Source organism: Octopus bimaculoides, chromosome 8 (genome assembly GCF_046866305.1).
Source record: "Octopus bimaculoides isolate indiv1 chromosome 8, ASM4686630v1, whole genome shotgun sequence".
Lineage (NCBI taxonomy): Eukaryota > Metazoa > Mollusca > Cephalopoda > Octopoda > Octopodidae > Octopus > Octopus bimaculoides.
In genome coordinates, this window is record NC_142935.1 from 47,211,847 (window position 1) to 47,232,573 (window position 20,727).

At 33.6% G+C, this 20,727-nt stretch overlaps 1 protein-coding gene across 2 annotated transcripts; it reads right to left on the reverse strand.

The window, feature by feature from the left end:
• Positions 1-4,828: 4,828 nt before the first annotated feature.
• LOC106875732 (uncharacterized) lies at positions 4,829-18,938 on the reverse strand. Of its 2 annotated transcripts, XM_014923978.3 has the most exons (3): positions 18,750-18,938; positions 18,360-18,436; positions 4,829-11,490 (listed from the first exon to the last, which is right to left on the reverse strand). In XM_014923978.3, the coding sequence occupies exon 3, from the start codon at positions 11,317-11,319 to the stop codon at positions 6,379-6,381; it is 4,941 nt and encodes a 1,646-aa protein (XP_014779464.2). In that variant the 5' UTR covers positions 11,320-11,490; positions 18,360-18,436; positions 18,750-18,938; the 3' UTR covers positions 4,829-6,378. The 2 variants fall into 2 exon arrangements, with proteins under 2 accessions (XP_014779464.2, XP_014779465.2); XM_014923979.3 differs by lacking the exon at positions 18,360-18,436.
• Positions 18,939-20,727: the final 1,789 nt, after the last annotated feature.

A 20,727-nucleotide genomic window follows, 5' to 3' on the forward strand; every position in this document is an offset into this window, starting at 1 on the left:
CAGTGGTTACAGCATCGAGCTTACGATCGTGAGATTGTGAGTTTGATTCCTGGACTGGGTTGCGTGTTGTTTTCTTGAGCAAGACACTTTATTTCAAATTGCCCCAGTTCACTCATCTGTAGAAATGAGTTGTGACATCACTGGTGCCAAGCCTTATCGGCCTTTGCCTTACCCTTACATAACATCAGTGGTGTGGAGAGGGGAAGCTGGTATGCATGGGCGACTGCTGGCCTTCCATGAAAACAACCTTGCCTGGACTTGTGCCTTGGAGAGTAACTTTCTAGCTATAATCCCATGGTCAGTATCTCTGTAGCAGACCTCATAAATTTAACGCAAAATTTCACGTTGGTACATTGTTCCTGTCCATGAGATTATCACAGACTACAGCATACACAAGATGACAAAAACACAAATTTCACAACTTGCAAAGTAAACACAGCAATGTCACTCAGTACACAACCTCATAAAGGTCACGACTAGCTCTCACTCTGCATACAACCATATGCTGTCATCTGTTGGCACTCTACAGAACTAGCCCCAGAACTTCTTGATACCACCTCAACATACATACATTCATACCTGTGTGTGCATGAGTGTGTGTGTGTGTGTGTGTGTGTGTATATATATATATATATATATATATATATATATATATATATGCATGCATATATATGCATAGATATATGCATGTATAATTATGTATATATTAGGTATGTATGTATAAACATCAGTGCTTTTTCCTTTTTTTACTATTACCCATAGGGTTATTTGCAAGCTTTTCCCAATTTTCAAGAAAAGGTGGACCATAATCCATCTTGTAAATAATACACACAGGAAGCTGCTGCTTCTAAGGTGTGACAATGTAGTTGCACAAATTTTTTTTTATATTAATGATACTCATTGTGAATGTAAGATTAGCCATCTAAATACTATATAAATTCCCTGTTTTTTACTATAAATATATAAACGCATTGTATATACGCTATCATCATCATCATCATCATTATATATGTATATGTATATATATATAGCCACTAAACCTTTTCTATTTTCTCTCCCTGTTTATATCTGTGTTCCTTTCTGATAAAAAGCATAGGCTCGAAGCATAAAAGACTTTCTCACTTCCTGAGCATTAAACTAATACATCTGTTTGTTGTTTACATACCTGTCTTCGTCTTTTGTTTTTGTGTAAATTCTCACTATATATATGTGTGTGTGTATATATTTATATATATATATATATGTGTGTGTGTGTGTGTGTGTGTGTGTGTGTGTATGTGTGAGTATGGAGGAATCCAGTGAAATCTATATGTATATCCAATAGTAATCCAGGTGGAATACAGGTGTGTAGATGAAGAAAAGTGCAGAAACTCCAGGTAGAAGTCCAAAGTGTGAGATAAAACTGGTGCAACCACGTGAGCATGCAATATCTGGGTGAAATTTACAGAAGACAAAAGATGAAGACAGGTGTATAAACAACAAACAAGTGTATCAGCTCAGGAAGGTGAGGAAGTCTTTTACATTTCAAGCCTATGCTCTTCAACAGAAAGGAACATGAGGAAATAAACAGCTGCTATGATTGACCGCTAGCTCCAATAGCTTATTTTTATTCTCTCTGTTCATTTTCTCGTGTTCCTCTGTGTTGAAGAGCATAGGCTCAAAATGTAAGAGACTTACTCACCTATCCAAGAATTAAACTAATACACCTGTTTGTTGTTTATACACCTGTATTCGTCTTTTGTTTTTCTGTAAATTTCAACTATATATATATATGTATATATATATATATATATATATATATGTATATATATATATATATATATATATATATATATATATATATATATATATATATATATATATATATATATATATACATGGGAGAATGTACGAAAAAAACAACAACAGACGAGGACAGGTGGTGTAAATAACAACAGGATGTATTAGTATGACGCTCGGGAATACGGAAAGTCTTTGACGTTTCGAGCTACGCTCTTCGACAGAAAGAATACGGAGACAAGGAGAAAAACACGGAGAAAAAAATTGAATAGTGAATATATATATATATATATATATATATATATATATATATATATATATATATATATATATATAATGTATATATATATATATGTATATATAAATATTCTATACATGTAAATAGATATAGATAAATAAATAAATGTTTTATATATATGCTTTATATACATATTATACATGTTTTACTATATGTATGTATTTGTAGCAAAGCAAAAAGGAATGTTTATCTAATATTTAACAGCATAATCCAATTTGTGTTTCATTAACCACAAATAGCTAACTGTGATATAAAAAAAAATCTTATCTGATTGCCTTGCCAAATCTTCACAAATTGCATAACTTTCATGATAATCTTTAGAGTATTTATTGAAAAGATGACAGTGTTGTAATGACTACTACAATTTTGGAATTGTCTATCGTAGTTAAGTTGGTGTCAGCTTATTGATATCAACCATTATAGCAACATCTTCCTGTGCGCACTATTTACTAAATGCTTTATGCGCCACTTAGTGTTGAAAACTTTGGAAATCTTGCTAATACTGTTATGGCTAATAGCGAAAGGAATATCAGAAAGCACTAATGTTTATCAATGCCACAGAATGTCAGGTTGTCAATAATGACAAAATAGTGCAAGCGAAAAACGTCTGACTGAGAAGTTTGATGGTCGGAAACATCTGACTAAGAGGTTTAATTGTAGACTTAAAACAGCATGTGACCTAACGAATCACAATGAAGAGAAGTTATTAGAAACTAGACGAATATAGCATAAAAAATGAAGATTGTAATCATGGGTTGATGAAGTGCAATCATCAGTGGCTAAGTATACAGAAGGCACTCAACAGATTAATGATCAAGAAACAAGCAAACATCTATAATAGCAAAATGAATATTAGAAATAGCTATGAATATACACAGGATTATTTACAAAGGCTTAAGAACTGGGTTGGTTTAAATTATTTCAAAATTTTTGGTAATAACACATCAGTTGATTATAAAGCAACCCCTGAATTTCATGGATGAGTCTGCAAAGATGCAAAGATCACAGCTGATAAAACTTTAACAGCAGAATATGCATAGAATGTTAATGAAACATTATTATTGTGGCTTTAATACCTTGGGGAAAGATTCACTGCATGAAATATTGACTTCAGGAGTTAAAAATATTAAAGACAAATTAACTGTGCCAGCATATGCTAATACAGCAAAAATCCATAAATATAGACTTGCTGTAGTAGGCAAACACCCACATTCTCCCTATTTTAAATCAAGGCATTATTATGGTAACAAAAATGGCGGTGAGCTGGCAGAATCATTACTGCACTGGGAAAAATGCTTAGTGGCATTTCTTCCAAATTTCCATTCTGAGTTTGAATGTCACTGATGCTGACTTTGCCTTTCATCCTTTCAGGATCAATAGAATGAGTACTAGTTGAACACTGGCATCGATGTAATCGGCTTAACCCTCCTCCAAGCTTGATGGCCTTGTGGCAAAATTTGATATCATTATTATGGTAACAAAAGTTATGGATCATCAGGGGTATTCTTTCTGATTGTTTTCACAAACATTGTGTACCAGAGTCTCATGCTTATTTCAGGGAACAAAAGAGAGTGCTAAGAGCAAGATTTTTTTTATTGTTGGACAACTGTTTTGCTGATAATCCAACTGAACTTACTATTAAACAGTATATTTCATTCCAAATGTAGTGTCATTAATTCAGGTATGTGAGTAAGGCTACTTAACATCATTGAAGACTAAATATAAAGACATTTTCTTGGCATGGTATGCTTGCAGTAATCAACAAAGATATGAGTGTTAAAGTCTTCCTACAGGTGTACGCTAGAAAATATGGTGCTCTAGCATGGCAACGACCCTTCAGCTGGAAGTAATAAAGAAATAGAACTGTAGTTGTAAATGCATGGGATCAAATCACTTAAAAACGCTCTTGTGCATACTTGGCTCAATCTCTGAACTGAAAATATGTTCAATAAGGATGATGGACAAACTGACAATTTTGAAGGATTCTACGTTTCAAATGAACAAAAAGTATACAATCAGAATTTGTCAGAAAGCCAGTGTAAGTGGATATCAAAGAAGCTTTTAACATCAATAATAACCTTCATTCCATGACCAATGATGAAATAACTGAAATGGTTCTTAAAAAGTGTATCAGATGATGATTATGCTGTGGGGATCAAGATTGAAGTGTCAACACAATGAAAAACATATCCCCAGATAAAATGGTGAATTTATGTGACAAACTTGTTGAAGGACTAGAACTGCATATGTTCACCTGAGAACAAGTAATCATGACAGTATAAACAAATCAAAGAGAGCCTACTTCAACAAAGATTTCATTAATATTCTAGATAACACTAACCTTCTCTACTAACAACATGTCTACTCTAACCATCCTTTTGCTGCTATTCACACTTAAGTATTTACACCTTTCTTCTTTGCTGTGATTAGTCTGGCTGAGACTCATTTTATCTTATCTCTTGTACATTGCACACATTCATTTGTCTTCACTCTAACATCAGTATCATTTCTTCTGGTGTACATTTCAGCATACTAACTTTGATGTTAGTAGAATATCTTAAGTTTTGGATCTGAACAGGTCAACTGAGCACTAAAGTAGTTACTTGACATGTTCACTACAGCAGCCAAAATCTTATCCCAATATTCCTTGGACAGTTCAAACATCATGTGATAACACATGCAACTGTATTCCTGTATGAAATAAAGATTGGCAATGTGAACAACACTGAGAAAAGGATGACACACAACAAGTTATTTTAAGAGTAGTTAGAGTTTTATAAAAACCTTTGCATAGAATTTTGAAAACCAGTTTTACAAAGTCATTATAAAACCATATAATTTAATAATTATTTATGGGAGAAATTCAAAGATGAATGAAGCAGCAAAACTTGCTTCAAATATTTCCAATATTCAAATTGTTTTATTTGAGTATTTTCACTTTTTTAATGCAGTCATTAATCAATTATCTTACAGTTGAATATTTAATCTTTCTTACTTTCGGTAAGATATGTTGCTTTAGTTTCAGTATGTGATTTATTTATATTCAATATTTTTTAGCATATTTGACTTCTCGACATTTTGGTAGTCTTAATATTTTAAACACAATAAGTTGCTTTCTTTAGTTTCAATTGATTAAATTAGTCTCCAGAATAATATTCGAATGAAAGTTTTATTTATCTGTCTTCCACATTAATGTTAATTTTCTCTTCGATATTGTTTTCTACTTTCATTCTATTTGGTTTTATTTCAGTGAGCCTAAAGTGTTTATTTCAATTCAGAATTATTGTCAAATTCCAGTTCATTCTTAAATCTAGCAGCAAATTTTGGCTGTTCTTCAAAAATTTCCTGATATAAGCATTAATATTTGAAGTTGCCTCTCTTGAATCATACATGCTATTTCAGCTGAGATGTAATTCTTAAATTGTATTGATTCTTCTTCATCTAATAATTTTCTTTTGGCTTAGTTATTCAAAATTTGTTATTTGAATTGATGTGTCATTTGATTCCACTGATTTAAGTACGTCATTTGATTCTGCTGATCAAAGTATGGACATTCGATATTGCAGATCCATGCATGTCATCTAATGCCATAGATCTATGCTTGTATTTTAATGCAATTGATCCACATATTTCATTTGATTCTGTTGGTCCTTACAAAGCCTTGGATGATCTTGATCCATGCATATCACTAAATTTCACTAATACAAGCATGGCATATGAATCTACTAATACACATATGCCATGAGATGGCACTGATTGTTTAGAATTATTTCTTACACTTGATGCTACAGCAATCCATCTTGCTTAATGCCTCTGGTCCATGAATATCATTTGATGCTGTTAATTCAGGCATATTATTTGATGTCAAATATCTATGCTTGCAGTTTGTGCTTGACGTTCCATATATATTACTTGGTACCATTGATGCATGCATATTATTTGATTTCACTAATCCATGCAAATCTTTTACTTCTCATGATCCTTGCAAATACTTTGGTACCTCTGATTGAAGTTTATCATCTGATTCTGCTGATTTATGTTTCTCATTAGATTTTGCAGATCTTATTTCACTGGATTTCATAGATTCATTCACAATACTGGATTTCATTGACTCAATTAATGATCTCTGCATTACACTGGATTGTCCTATTGCTAATGTTTCATTAAATTCTGTTGAATCACTTGAGTGAACCAGCTCAAATGTTGCATTTAGTTTTATCAATTTGTAACTGATGTGAGATGCATCTCAGGATAATGAATGCCTCTTATTCTCTGATTCTTCAGGCAGTATCATTTATTTTCTACATTGCTGTTGCTTCTTTAATTTCTGAGAAATTAATATTTGGTTCAAATTTTCTTTCTGCTTTTGACATAATATTTGCTCCAAAGGAATTCATCTGGCCAAGCTTACTGGCTGATTGAAACAAATTATTCAGTCTCTGTAAAGTATGCGGCAGCAGTTTGTTCCGTGCAGTAAAGTTGTGGGGAAATTTATTACCTGTCGTTGGTGTGATGTTTAGCTTCATCTCTGTCTCTGGTTTCAAAGTGGATGAAATTGGTTGTTCAAACAAAAGGCCATATTTACGTAAGGGTTTACACACATTGCTGGAATTGGTATCCATTTTTGGTTTTAACCAAGCATTTGATTTAAATGTGATTGCTTGTTTTTGAGCCTTCTCTTCTAAACAGGTCTTACTGTGTTGACACTGTTCCAAAATATTTTTTACCTTAAAATTATTTTCCCATTCAGAAGTCAATATTAGATTATTAATTGTCTTTAGTTCACTAACAGTTTTTCTCCTCTGTATATTTTTTGGTGTCAATATTTGATTCATTTCTTCGATATTATTTTTTTTAGACAGATATTTTTGTGTTTTTGTAATCTGTGGGCCAGAAAATGCTTTTCTATGTAATATAGCTTTATTTCTAACAAAATTTGGGGGTCGCAAAGACACTTTTGGCTCCAGTTTATCTACCAATTCATATGAATGGGTTAAATTAAATGATGATTGTATACTTTGCCTCCTTTTCTCAGGACCATATTTAAATGTTTCTGATTTAAGATCTGCAGAAACTATCGTCTTCCTCAAGTTATTTTTATGAAATTGTTTCGTTGATTTAAATAGATTCTTTGAGTCTAGTGAATCAAACATCATTACCAATTCTAATACATTATTTTGCATAGCTAGTTTCTGTTCTCTTTTTGTAACCATTTGTTCATATGTTAACAGAGTTCCAGGAGTATTTCTTGGAGCAAATATATCATCTAGTTGAAATAGTTTATCACTTGCAATCATAAAGTTTTGTGGAAATCCTCCTCTTGTCATCACTGAATGGCAAGCATCAAACATTGAGTAATGTAAATCTGTCATTCTTTGGCAAGGGAAGTGAATAGTATTTGTCGTTGAATTTGGAACAATGCTCCCACTTGGATTCCATTTTTTGTTTGAAACAATTTCAAGTTTTGCTAGATTTTTAGGCTGAAGTTGCAATGGACCATGAGAAAACCTACCTGTAAGAATAGTCTTTAATTTAAATTCTTTCTTTTCACCTGGAATAATTTTATTTACTTGTTCAATACCAGGAGGCTTCTGAACTTCACTTGATTTAAAATTAGATCTCAATTCCAATTTTCCTTTTGTCTGTGATGCTATTCTTGGCTCACTCATAATATGCAACTGAAGGCTTTTCTTTCTTCCACCGGAAATCCTTGGCTGGGGAGCATTTCTTTCATATAGTGCATTTCGCAAATTACAGTTTTCTTTCCACAGAACTCTCTGTTTTGGATTAGAGAGGTTCTTTATTTTATCTAGAGAGTTTTTAATTTGGGGAGCTATTTCAGACATAGATGAAGATTTTAGTTTTACAGAAACATTATCTTTAATTGCATACATTGAACTGCATTGGCTGCTTGTCCTCAGTATGCTTATCATCTCAGGTGGTTTGTCTGGTTCAGTTAGACTAGTTGAATGATGTGATATATTTTCTTTATCTTTACGTTCTGGTGCATACATTTCTTCTCTTGATACTGAATTATTCCTAGCCAAAAATGTTTTTACTTTTTCAGAAATAAATGGTGAATTTCTGAAAGTGTTTGACTGAAGAAAATTCCTTATTTTTTGCAGTTCAATTTGGTCTTCATTTTTTTTCTTTTCCCAAAAGCTCCAGTTTAGCTCTTCTTCTCTCTGATCAAATGCATTCTCTGTTGTACTTATGTAATTTGGTACCTCTTCTGATTTCAAGAAATTCTCCTTACTTTGACTAGGAGCTCCTTCAGATATACATTTTATTCCAAGAGAAACTTCTGCTGCGCATTCATTTTCTATTCTAAATGTAATATTTGATCGAACTAAGTTTTCTGATTTGATGTCATTTGTTTGCTTTTTAAAATTTCTTAGTACTTGAGATGTCTGTTGCTTAGATTTCAAGTTATTTACATAGTCTTCCTTAACTGAACTTTGAGACTTTTTCTTATTGATTTGTTTTTGAGAATTCCTTCCCTCATCTGCTTGCATTTGTTCCACTGTATCTGTAGTTCTACCCCCTGTCATTTTTTGGGTTGCATATTTTAATTTACTCCTGTTTCTTTGTTTTAGCTGAGGTGCAATTTCTATTCTGGTTGGAGATGTAAAATTCACTTTCTTCTTACTTTTGATGCTAACTTTTGATTTAACAGAAGAATTTAGAGTTCTCTTTATTGACTTTATTGATGTGTAATTGTTTGTGGATTTCAGGTTAGCAGTCTTTTCTGATATTGATTTGTTGTCTGGTGGACATGGTACCAGTGGAATTAGTAAATATTTGTGGCTGTATGGATACTCATCAGGAAGTGGTTTCATATGTACAAGCCAAAGTTTAGAGTCATATTTATCCTTTGGTTTTAATCTGTTCATTACATCATTAACATTACAAACTTCTAGAGCTTCTGATGTATCAGTAGGAGTATCTCGTTTGTTATTAACTTTCAATGGCAATGGAAGGGTATTGATACCAGTGGCTTCCAAAGCATCTGTTGACTTGGCAAGAGTGACATATGTAGTATTAACATTCTTCAAAGTTTTATCATTTCGTTGAAGAATATCATCGCCCCTGACATTTTTGCTGACACCTTTGGCTTCCAAAGTTTCTGAAATATTGATAGGATGAGCATTTTCCATTGCAGTATTATTCAAAGGTTTATCATTTCTGTCAAAAGTATTTTCCATTCTTACAATATCATGGACATCACTGACATTCAGACCTGAAGAGTTGATGAGAGTGATAAACTCAGTACTAAAATTTTTTGTTGATTTTTCATTTGTTTGAAAATTATTTTCTTTTCTTACTGTGTTTCTCAGTTTCGTTTGAATGGCTGGGTTAACAGAATTTCTCTTTGGATTAGTTTTACCAGAAGCTGGGATGCTATAACCAACAGAAGTTCTTTCACTACTACATGCAGAATTACCTGCTGTTATTTTAGCTCTGGCTTTATCATTAGAACTTGCTGTAGTTTTACTTTTAGATACAATTTTACTTTCGGGTACAAATGAGCCTCCCAATCCAGTTTCATCTCTAGCTGCAGATTTACCTCCAGATGAAGATTTGCCTCTAGATGTAGATTTGCCTCCAGATGTAGATTTACCTCTAGATATAGATTTATAGCTATATGGAGATTTATCTCTAGATATATATCTATCTCTAGATGTATCACGATGTTCAAAAGATATTTTACTTATAGGTGTACTTCTTATAACAGTTTTAAAACTTTCTGCTGGAGTGTAACCTACAGCTGAAGCTTTATGCTTATCTGTAGATTTGCATTTAGTAGTAGCTTTACTTCCAGTTACATTTTTTACTTTAAACTTTATTCTATTTTCCCTTCCTTCTGGTGTATCACCAAACACACTTTCATTTCTGCCTGTTGATTTTCTTCCTGGATCACTAGTACTTCCAACTCTTGTTTTATTACCAAATGCACTTTTACTTTCCAGCACAGACTTACTGGCAAATGAAGTTGTAATTCCAGCTGCTGTGGTTTTACCTTTCTCTATGTTTTTACTGCTGGGTGTGCTTTTTCTACCTACTAAGGATTTTGTGCAATGCTTAGTTTTATCAAGAGATGTGGTTGAACTGACAACACTAGTTTTAATCTTACTTCCAAATACAATTACACTTTCAAGTAAAGCTTTATCATTGTGTTTTATATTAGATGTTCTTTTACTTCTAGGTGTAGAAGTGGATGCAACTACAGTTTTATCTCTACATTCAGTACTGCAACCAAGTTTACACCTATTGCCCAGTTCAGTTTTGCCTCCTAAAGTAGTTCTTAGTTTACCTTTGCATGGAATTCCACCTCCTTTTATTTTACATCTTTCTGGGTTTGGTTTACCTACAAATTCAGTTTTCTCATCAGACATAATTTCCCCTTCATCTATAATTTTATCTTTAATTAATGCTATACCACTAACTACAGTTTTGCCACTAATTGAAGTTTTATCACCAGTTAATATTTTCCCATCATATTCAGCTCCAGCACCTTCTGTATTATTACTTTCAAGCATACTTTTATGGTATGGCTCTGGTTGGCATTCTTCAGTCTTTCTGATATCCATTCTATTGTTGCTTATAAATGTTGATTCTTTTCTTAAAGGACCTTTATTAAAAGATGTGATTATGCTGCCAGATGATTCTTCTAATTTAGAAGAGGATCTATTTCTTACATCCTGATATGCATTTAATGTATTCTTAAAATGTAATGACTTCTCAGTCTGAAAATGTTCTTGCATGCAGGTTGTGGCTCCTAATTTTGATACATTCTCTTGGTAAAGCATTTCATCTGATTTAAGTGCAGCCATACTTGTTAGTGTTTTTTCTAATTCCAAGGCAAATTTTGATGCTATTTCAGCCTTCAGATTGAAAGTATTCTTTAGTTCATCATCATTCTTTATAGTAATCCTCATCTGAATCATTGGGATATTATGCTTTTTCTCTTCTTGGAAAGCAACGTTAGATTCAAATCCATGCCTGGCAGCTTTTTCGTTAACAGTTTCCTTTGTGTTTTTCACAGGAACCCTTGGTTTACATAAAGTTTTCCATTGTTGAGGTCCAATGCATCTTTGCAATGACAAGGGATTTGACTTTGAAGTATGCCTTAAATTCCACCTGTTCCATTGTTTGAATTGCAAAAATTTCAGTCTTGATGCCAGTTGAGATATGAAATCCTTCTCAGGGTTTAACCAAGAATAAGACTTATGCCTGTCCATTAGACCAAGTGTTTTCGTTGTGCTTCAAGACAACATCTTGCGTAAAATACATCTTTTTCTTTTTTTATTGATATTGATGCTGTCTAAACTGCAGCTGATGCTGGTCTTGGTGCTTCTGTTCTTTATGCAACTTTGTTGTCTTCAGTTTGTCCTCCCAGGTACAGGAAAATTCTGTGGATGGAGTTAGCAAAATTAACAAATATGTGTGTATTGCATTTATGTGTGTGTGTGTGTGGGGGGGGGGGGTATTAATTCCATAACGGCTACGTCTGATGAGTGCAGGTTTACATTATTGGACTGTTACTTAACACTCTGTTGTGAAACCGATTGGTAAGATCGGTTGTAATGGATATATAAATACTGTACACTTTGATTAATATATTTATATACAGGTGTTGGACAAAATAATGGAAACACCTAGCATCATAGAATCATAATTTTGAAATATCTATAAAACCATCAAAAGCTTGTTTATTTATTTATTTTTTTTATTCATTATTAGTGTTGCTTAATATGTTTTGCTAAAATTGCTCTTACTTTTCAGATATCATGAGGAAAAGGTAATTAAAATTCATTAAAATGACAGATCTATCGGACTTTCAAAGAGGCCAAATTGCTGGTGCTCGTACGGCAGGTGCTAGTGTAATGAAAACAGCCGAAATGTTTGGTGTATCAAGAAGTACTGTCTCAAAAGTAATGACAGTCTTTGAGAAAGAGGGAAAAAACCTCTTCATCGAAACAAAACACCAGAAGAAAACCAAAACTTTCAGATAGGGACCATTGGACTCTTACACGAATTGTTAGAAAGGATCACAAAAGGCTGCAATCAGAAAACCGCAACTTTCAAAAACAAATGTTGCAAAGCATTTAGAGTGGAGTAAAAACCTACAGAATTGGTCCCTAGAGCAGTGGAAGAATGTTATTTTCTTGGACAAGTCAGTCTTTACCTTATCCCTGACCACCGGCCGAGTATACGTGTAGAGACAGCCAAAAGAAGCATTTGAACCAGATTGCCTTCTTCCAGCTGTTAAACATGGAGGAGGATCTGTGATGATCGGGGGGGGGGGGGGCTAGGATCTGTGATGATCTGGGGGAAATCCGCCAGCCCAATGGTTTCCTTTCATGGCAGAATTAATAGTCAAGAATATTTAAGCATTTTATCTGATCAAATTCATCTTATAGTTGCAGAACTGTTTTTAGAGGGAAAAACAATCTTGCAGGATGATAATATGCCAATTCACACAGCTAAAGTTGTTAGTGAATAGCACGAGGAACATTCTAATGAAGTTGAACATCTTATCTGGCCACCACAGTCCTCAGATCTCAATATTATTGAACATTTATGGTGCATTTTAGAAAAACAAGTAAGGAGTCTATATCCTCCACCATCATCACTACAAGAACTTAAGACTGTTTTAGCTGAAGAATGGACAAAAATTCCTTTGGAAACAAATCAAACTTTGTACGAGTCCATACCTCATAGAATTCAAGCTGTAATTACTGCTAAGGGCAGTCTTACTCCATATTGAAATAAATTTGTTTGAAATTTTAAGGTGTTTCCATTATTTTGTCCAACCCCAAGAGGGTAACAGGCTGGGCAAATAAGTAGTATCAAGTATAGAAGAATTTGATAAACGATGAAAAATAAACAAACTGAAATGTTAGGAGTACAGTTGAAGAGAAAAAAAAATTATGAGATGAGAAAATAAATGGGATAAGAATACACTGTGCTTACATAAATGTCAGAGAGTTTGATATATATGTATGTTGTACACATGAGCAATTGTATGTGATCATGTTGATTAGTCTAGCAGCTGATGAACACAAAGTCTCAAAATTCAAAGCTTTTAAAGTGTATGTTCATAATTAACCTTTTAGCATTTATTCTGGCCATATCCAGCCCAAATATTCTACATGTTTTATGCTAAAACCGAACAGATCCAATCCTTCACACCTACCTTACAATGTCTTTCTAAAAATATGAAAACATACCATTGAAATCTTGAAGCTTTGAGATAATGCATGATTAATTCAAATCAATGTGAATAAATAAGCTATAGATTTGACAAAGAAATCTGAATACTAAAGGTTAAAGGATATTGTTAGGTTGAACAAAGAAAATGTGGCATTACAAATTTAAAGTAAAACTTCAGAGCAAAACCGTCTACAGTGAAATAATAGTATTAAGGAGAGGAAATACTAAGCAGTGCGTATAAATGCAATGTTATCACTGGTTTGAATATGTTGATAGCATGTTTGGACTTGTAAAAAAGCTAGAAAATTACTGTTTGTAAATCTCTCAAGGAGAGATATTCAGCAACAGTACTCTAGAGTAAAGATTATTTGCCAACATAACATGTCAGTCCTGGTTTAGGACAAATGTTGCTGTAATTTAGCCCCAGGAGACATCGTCTCCAGCTGGCCATATGACATGATTTGTGTCCTTATATTTTTGGAACAAGGGCATTTAGCACCCCCACTCTGCTTAAAACAATAACCTGGAAATTGCGATACATATTGTTTTGAGCTGAGTGGGGGTGCTAAATATAAAGACACAAATTGTATATAAAGACACAGATTGTATTGTATAGCCAGCTGGAGACGATTTCTCCTGAGGCTAAATTACATCAACATTCATTCTAGACCAGGACTGCCATGTTATGTTGGCAAATAATCTTTATTGTAAATAGGATATTCACTGTATTTTGTCATAGTGAAAATTTCTCACTATAGACAAATGGTGTAGATACATCTAGATCAGTAATAAGTATATTCATGAAAAAATAAAAGCATGGGGCGTAAAACAAGTCGAAAATAAATCTGTTTTCTTCCTGTATGGCGATTAATATTCTTTTACTCGTTTCAGTCATGTGACTGTGGCCATGCTGGAGCACCGCCTTTAGTCGAGCAAATTGACACCAGGACTTATTTTTTGTGAGCCTAGTACTTATTCTATCGGTGTATTTTGCCGAACCACTAAGTTACGGGGATGTAAACACACCAGCATCGGTTGTCAAGCGATGTTGGGGGACAAACACAGACACACAAATATATATACACACATACATATATATGACAGGCTTCTTTCAGTTTCTTTCTACCAAATCCACGCACAAGGCATTGATCGGCCCAAGGCTATAGTTGAAGACACTTTCCCAAGGTCCCACGCAGTGGGACTGAACCCGGAACTATGTGGTTTGTAAGCAAGCTACTTACCACATAGTCACTCCTGTGCCTATACCTCCAATATTCTGTAATATATATTCTTTCTTTTATTCATTTAGTTGTTCCAGTCATTTGAGTGTGGCCGTGCTGGAGCACCGCCTTTAGTCAAACAAATCAATCCCAGAACTTATTCTTTGTAAGCCTAGTATTTATTCTATCAGTCTCTTTTGCCAAACTGTTAAGTTTCAGGGACATAAACAAACCAACATCGGTTGTCACGCAATGTCTGGGGCACAAACACAGAGACACACACAAACATATACTTATATGTATACGACGGGCTTCTTCCAGTTTCCATCTATTAAATCTACTCAAAAGGCTTTGGTCAGCCTGAGGCTATAGAAAAAGACACTTGCCTAAGGTTCCATGCTGTGGGACGGAACCTGGAACCATGTAGTTGAGAAGCAAGCTTCCTACCACACAGCCACGCCTGCGCCTATATGTTTATCTTTTATTTTTTACTTGTTTCAATCATTAGACTATGACCATGCTGGGGCACCACCTAGAAGAACTCTTAGTTGAATGAATTAAATCCCGTACCTGTTTTTTAAAGTTTGGTACTTATTATATCAAGTCTCTTTTGCCAAACTACTAAGTTACTGGACGTAAACAAACCAACACCATTTGTCAAGCAGTGGTGGGAGACAAACACAAAGACACACACACACGTAAAGATATATGTGTGTGTGTGTGTGTGTGTGTATGTGTACAATGGGATTCTTTCAGTTTTTGTTTATCAAATCCACTCAGAAGGCTTTGGTCTGCTCGAGGCTATAGCAGAAGACACTTGCCCAAGGTGTCACAGGGTGGGACTGAACCCAGAACAATGAGGTTGGGAAGCAAGCTTCTTACTACACAGCCACACCATAAATGATAAAAGGTGACAATGGAACACATAAATGTAATAGTACCGAGTGCTATGTTCATTCTATTGATGAAAATGTAAAAAACCTGAAAGTCATAGAGGTTAGTATAAAAATAATTATTTTGTAGGAAACATTACTTTTTACCTGCTTCTTCTGAAAAGTAAAATTGAGAAGCAGGTAAAATATAAATGAGACATGTAGAAGGATGTATCAATTTAACTGAAAAGAAATTTCTAGAGTAACTTTTTGTTTGGTAACTTAAACATACGAAATGAACTGGTGGTCAACGTATTTAATAACATTTTAGTTCGCACATATCTTAGAAAAGGAAAGGTACTTCGTTATGTTTGCAAATAGATTAAGACAAAACAGGTATATCTTAAAATATGACTAGTAAATGTCAAGTTGTGTCAACTTGATGAAATGTATGTCATCATCATCATTGTCATCAGTGTCGTCATCGTCGTCCGACGTCGTCGTCATCATCATCATCATCATTATCATCATCAACACTATCATTGTTTAACGTCTGTTTTCCATGCTGGCATGGGCTGGACAGTTTGACTGAAAACTGGTAAGCCGGGGAGTTACACTAGGTTCCAATCTGGTTTGGCATGGTTTCTATGGCTGGAGTGTCGTGGGTGCTTTTTACATGTCACCGACATGGGTGCCACTGATATGAAAAATTGCATCAACAATGCACTATAACGGTACTTTTTACATGCCATTAGCATGGGTGCCAGTCAAGTGGTACTGGCATCTGCTCTGGCTACGATTTCACTTAGCTTGACAAATCTTCTCAAGCACAGCATATTGCCCAATGTTTGAGGGGTGATTTTTACATGCCAGTTACAAGACACTGGCATCAGCCATGACTGTGATCTCATTTGGCTTGAGGTGTCTTCTCAAGCACAGCATATCACCAAAGATCTTGGTCACCTGATTTGCCTGGGTCTACCTCTTCCACAGGTTCTGTCCACCATTAGAGTGTAGTACTTCTTCACAATGTTGTTTTTGTCCATATACATCACATGACTATACCAATGCAGTCATCTCTCTTGCACACCACATCTGATGCTTCTTATGCCGAGCTTTTCTCTCAAGATGCTTACTCTCTGTCATACATGCACACTGACATTGCACATCTAGTGAAGCTTTCTAGCTTCATTTCTTACAAGCCTATGCATGTCCTTGGTGGTCACAGCCCATGTTTCACTGTCATGTAGCATGGCTGTTTTCACACAGGCATCATACAGTTTACCTTTCACTCTGAGAGAGAGGCCCTTTGAGAGAGAGACAATACATCACAAGCTGTCAGTTGAAAGAGAAGAAGTGAATGAAGCATGAAGATAAATACATATGATTAAAAAATAAATAGGAGATTATAGGAGACCTAAGGAAAAACAAACAGAGAAAATGTTTAAAAAAGGAATATCTATAGGACAAAGAACTGTGAACTGAGTTAGAAATTTTCAAAAATAGGTGTATGTGATAATAATGAATAATTTTGGTCATGTTAAAGCAATATAGCTAAATAAATAAATAAAATAATTTGGACAACTTTTGTGAGGAAAATAAAAAGATATATGGTTTAATAGCAATTTGTTTCTCAGAAAGTAGAGGGTGAGCCACTAAATGGATATGATACGTAAGTGACAAAAACTTGAATCTAGGTTTAAATAATTAAATTAATTATGGCAAAAGATGAAACTAAGTTAAGAGTCAAAATTTTTAGTTTGTAAGATGTTAAGATTCTCTGTGATATTGTTAGAATGTAAGAAATTATAATTGAAGAAACATAAGATGTTATACATAACAGACTATTGGCTTGTGTTGCAATGCACTTCATGCTGAAGTAGTTTACTATGTGTGTGAATCAAAAAAGAGAAAACAGTATAGTACATGCAGAAATATATTAGAAGGAAGGGAGAGTATGTATGATAAATTATCACCTACTTAGGAAATGTATTAGGCTTAAGGTATTTTAGAAACAAAAAAGAGTTCTCAGGCACTGTGTATCTGTTGTACACAGGAGACAACTTGAAGTGACTAATGCTGAATAAGACAATTTATGTTCTTTGTAATGATAGTTTCTCCACTTTTATTAAACCAGCAAAATTTGAATGGCCTTCTTAGAAATTTAGAACTGACAGTGTGGCCAAAATAAAATTAAATACAATAAAGTATTATGTATTTAAATTTTACTAAATTTTGGGAAAATTTAAGACTAAGTAAAATATAGCAGAATTTGAATTGAAGAAATTATTTTGGAGAAGTGAAATTATAAATTTATAACTACAAGTATAACCAGCATTAAGGAAATGTTACATTCCTGAAAATTGTGTTAAAACATGGAACTCCATGTTACAAAATATATTTTGTATTGATTTCCATGGAACAGGAGTAGTCAATGGGAAATAGGTTTCCCATTATGGAATTCCATGTGATGGCTAGGTTTTCCAGAATATAATGTTTCCTTAAGGTGTGAGATTCTTCTATGAGTCTAATACTTTATTTATTGCTTTCTATAACCCTTTGAATGCTTTTGACAAATTAGAATATTTGATTTGTACTTAAAATTGATTTAAGTGATTAATACCCTCTCTTACAAATCTATGACCTTATTAAGCCCTAGTAAGATTTGATTCATTAGATTTGAAAGAACCATTCGCTCTAAGCTTTTATTATTTTTGTTTATCCATATCCTTTAATACTTTGTCACTATATATCTCTATTGAAATGCACTGTCTTTGTTTAAAATAATTTTGAATGCATGGAAGAATTTAATGAAATAGCATTGTTGTTATTATGTCAGCGTTTGGGACATAAATTAACATAGAATTTTAATGAAAGTTTTGGTTTAATTCGTTTTAAAACACGAAGATGGTATCATGCAACCAAGGGTAGTCTCAGGTGGTCTAGTAACAAAAGGGTTAATACAGAACAAACCTTAAGTCAATGACAGTGCCTCAATATCTTCCCTCAACTTGTTGGAAATATCAGCCAAGTCTCCCTTAAATCGCATCCTGTGGTTTTAATAAAAAGGACATATTGAATAGCATGATCCTGAATATACTATGTTGGGAGAAAATGTATAGGATATTGATGGCTCAAATGTCTTTGGTCATAGATCTGCTAGATTGTGGCTCAATATATCAAACATCAAGGCATAGCTTACAATTATATTACATTGACATTTTTAAGCAGAATAGAATGAAAAGAGAGACAAGAGAAAGACAAATTGGGATCAAGAGAAATATATTAATATTAGATTAATAAAATCAGTTGGTAAAAATATATATATATATTACTCAAAGAAAATAATTAGTATATAATTACGTTAGGGAAGATATATAAATTCTTCAAAATCAAGAAAGCAAATTATTTGAAAGGCTAATATGGCGAAATAATGCTACATGGTATCATCAAAGCCGAAGATTGCTAGAATATAAACAAGAGAAAGCAAAATGAATAACTGGAAACTGAAAATTAAAAAAAGAAAAAGACAACGGAGAAGTCAAAATGAATACTTTCTAAGCAATGATGTAGTGATGACATAATAAAGCAATACAATATGTTTGTGTATTTGTACAAATATAACTGTGTGTTGTGTATATTTATATGTGTGTATGTGATTGTGTGTATGTGATTGTGTGCATGTGTGTATGTGTATGCATGCATGTGTGTGCATATATATATATATATATAAATATATATATATGTATACACACACAGACACACACAGACAGACAGACACACATGCATACACACACACATATATATATGCATATATATGTGTGTGTATGTGAACGCATCTCGCTCTCTCTCTCCCTCTCTCCCTCTCTCTCTCTCCTCTCTCTCTCTCTCTCTCTCTCTCTCTCTCTCTCTCTCTATATATATATATATATATATATATATATATATACAATGGGGGAAAATAAAAATTTGTACGTGTCAAAATTCTTTATTTATTTAATTTCTAATAAGCATAAATGGGATATACCAAAACTATATTTGCATACACATGCATAAACTAAGAATATGCAAAAGAAACTAAAAAAAAAGAAGTTACTAAGGAATTTATATTCAATTATAAATATTTAGGGGCGAAAAAATTATTTGTATAGAACATAAATAACCGATAATTCTGATTTAATAGTTCGTAGCATAAGCATTTTTCAGTTCCACTTCAACCAATCTCTTCTTGTTGTTCTTAATCAATGACTCGCATCATTCTTTAGGAATTTTTACCCATTCTTCTTGACAAATTTTCTTCAAATCTGGAATGCATGTTGGGGCTCTTGAATGAATTTTAATTTTCAAATAACGCCACAAATTTTCAATGGGGTTCAGGCCAGGTGACTGGCTTGGCCATTCTAGTAATTTTGTATTGTGATCGACAATCCATATTTTGGTAGACTTCGCCATGTGCTTAGGGTCATTATCCTGTTGTAAAACCCACCCTTCACGAAGCTGGAGCTTTTTTACAGAGTCCCATAAATTATTGTTTAAAAATATTTTGGTACATCTCTGCATTCATTCTACCATCTATCACATGTAAATTGCCAGTACCATTTGCAGAGAAGCACCTCCACACCATGATGTTGCCACCTCCAAACTTTATGGAAGGAATTGTGTTTTTCGGTGAATAAGCGGTATCATCTTTCCTCCAAACATGGCTACGCAAATTTCGTCCAAACAATTCAATTTTCAACTCATCTGTCCATAGAACTTTTTCCCAGAATGTATCAGATTTATCTTTATGTTCATGAACAAATTTTAAATGGGCATCTCTATGCCTTTTAGTCAACAGTGGAGTTTTTCTAGGAGAGCATGACTTCGGTTCATTCCCATGAAGTTCATTGCTGATTGTTCGTAGTGTAACACTAGTCCCTGAAGCTAACAAATCTTCTTGAAACTCTTTTCTGGTGATTATTGCATTTTTTTCGATTCTTTGCTTCCTTTTTCTTAAAAATCTAGGGGAAATCTTGCGTGGTGCACTGGATCTTATTCTGTCTTCAACAGTTCCCGATTTTTTATATCTTTGAATAAATGAAGATATGGTAGAAAATGGAATACAAAGGGTCTCTGATATTTTCCTGAAACTTTTACCTGTTTTCCATTATTCAATAAGTAAGTTTTTTACTGAATTTGTGAGTTCTTTACTTTTCGCCATTATTATGACACTACTTTATGTTGTCTCAGTGCTGAATGAAGAAGCTAGCATTTTGACACTTAAAAATGACCACTGATAAGATTATTGGAACAAACGAGAAAGTTCTAGTAAAAAAAAAATTATTTTAACAGTGTTTTGTGG

Bases quoted from the DNA above. Each gene is read 5' to 3' on its own strand.
- LOC106875732 (XM_014923979.3), bottom strand. From the start codon at position 11,319: ATGGACAGGCATAAGTCTTATTCTTGGTTAAACCCTGAGAAGGATTTC.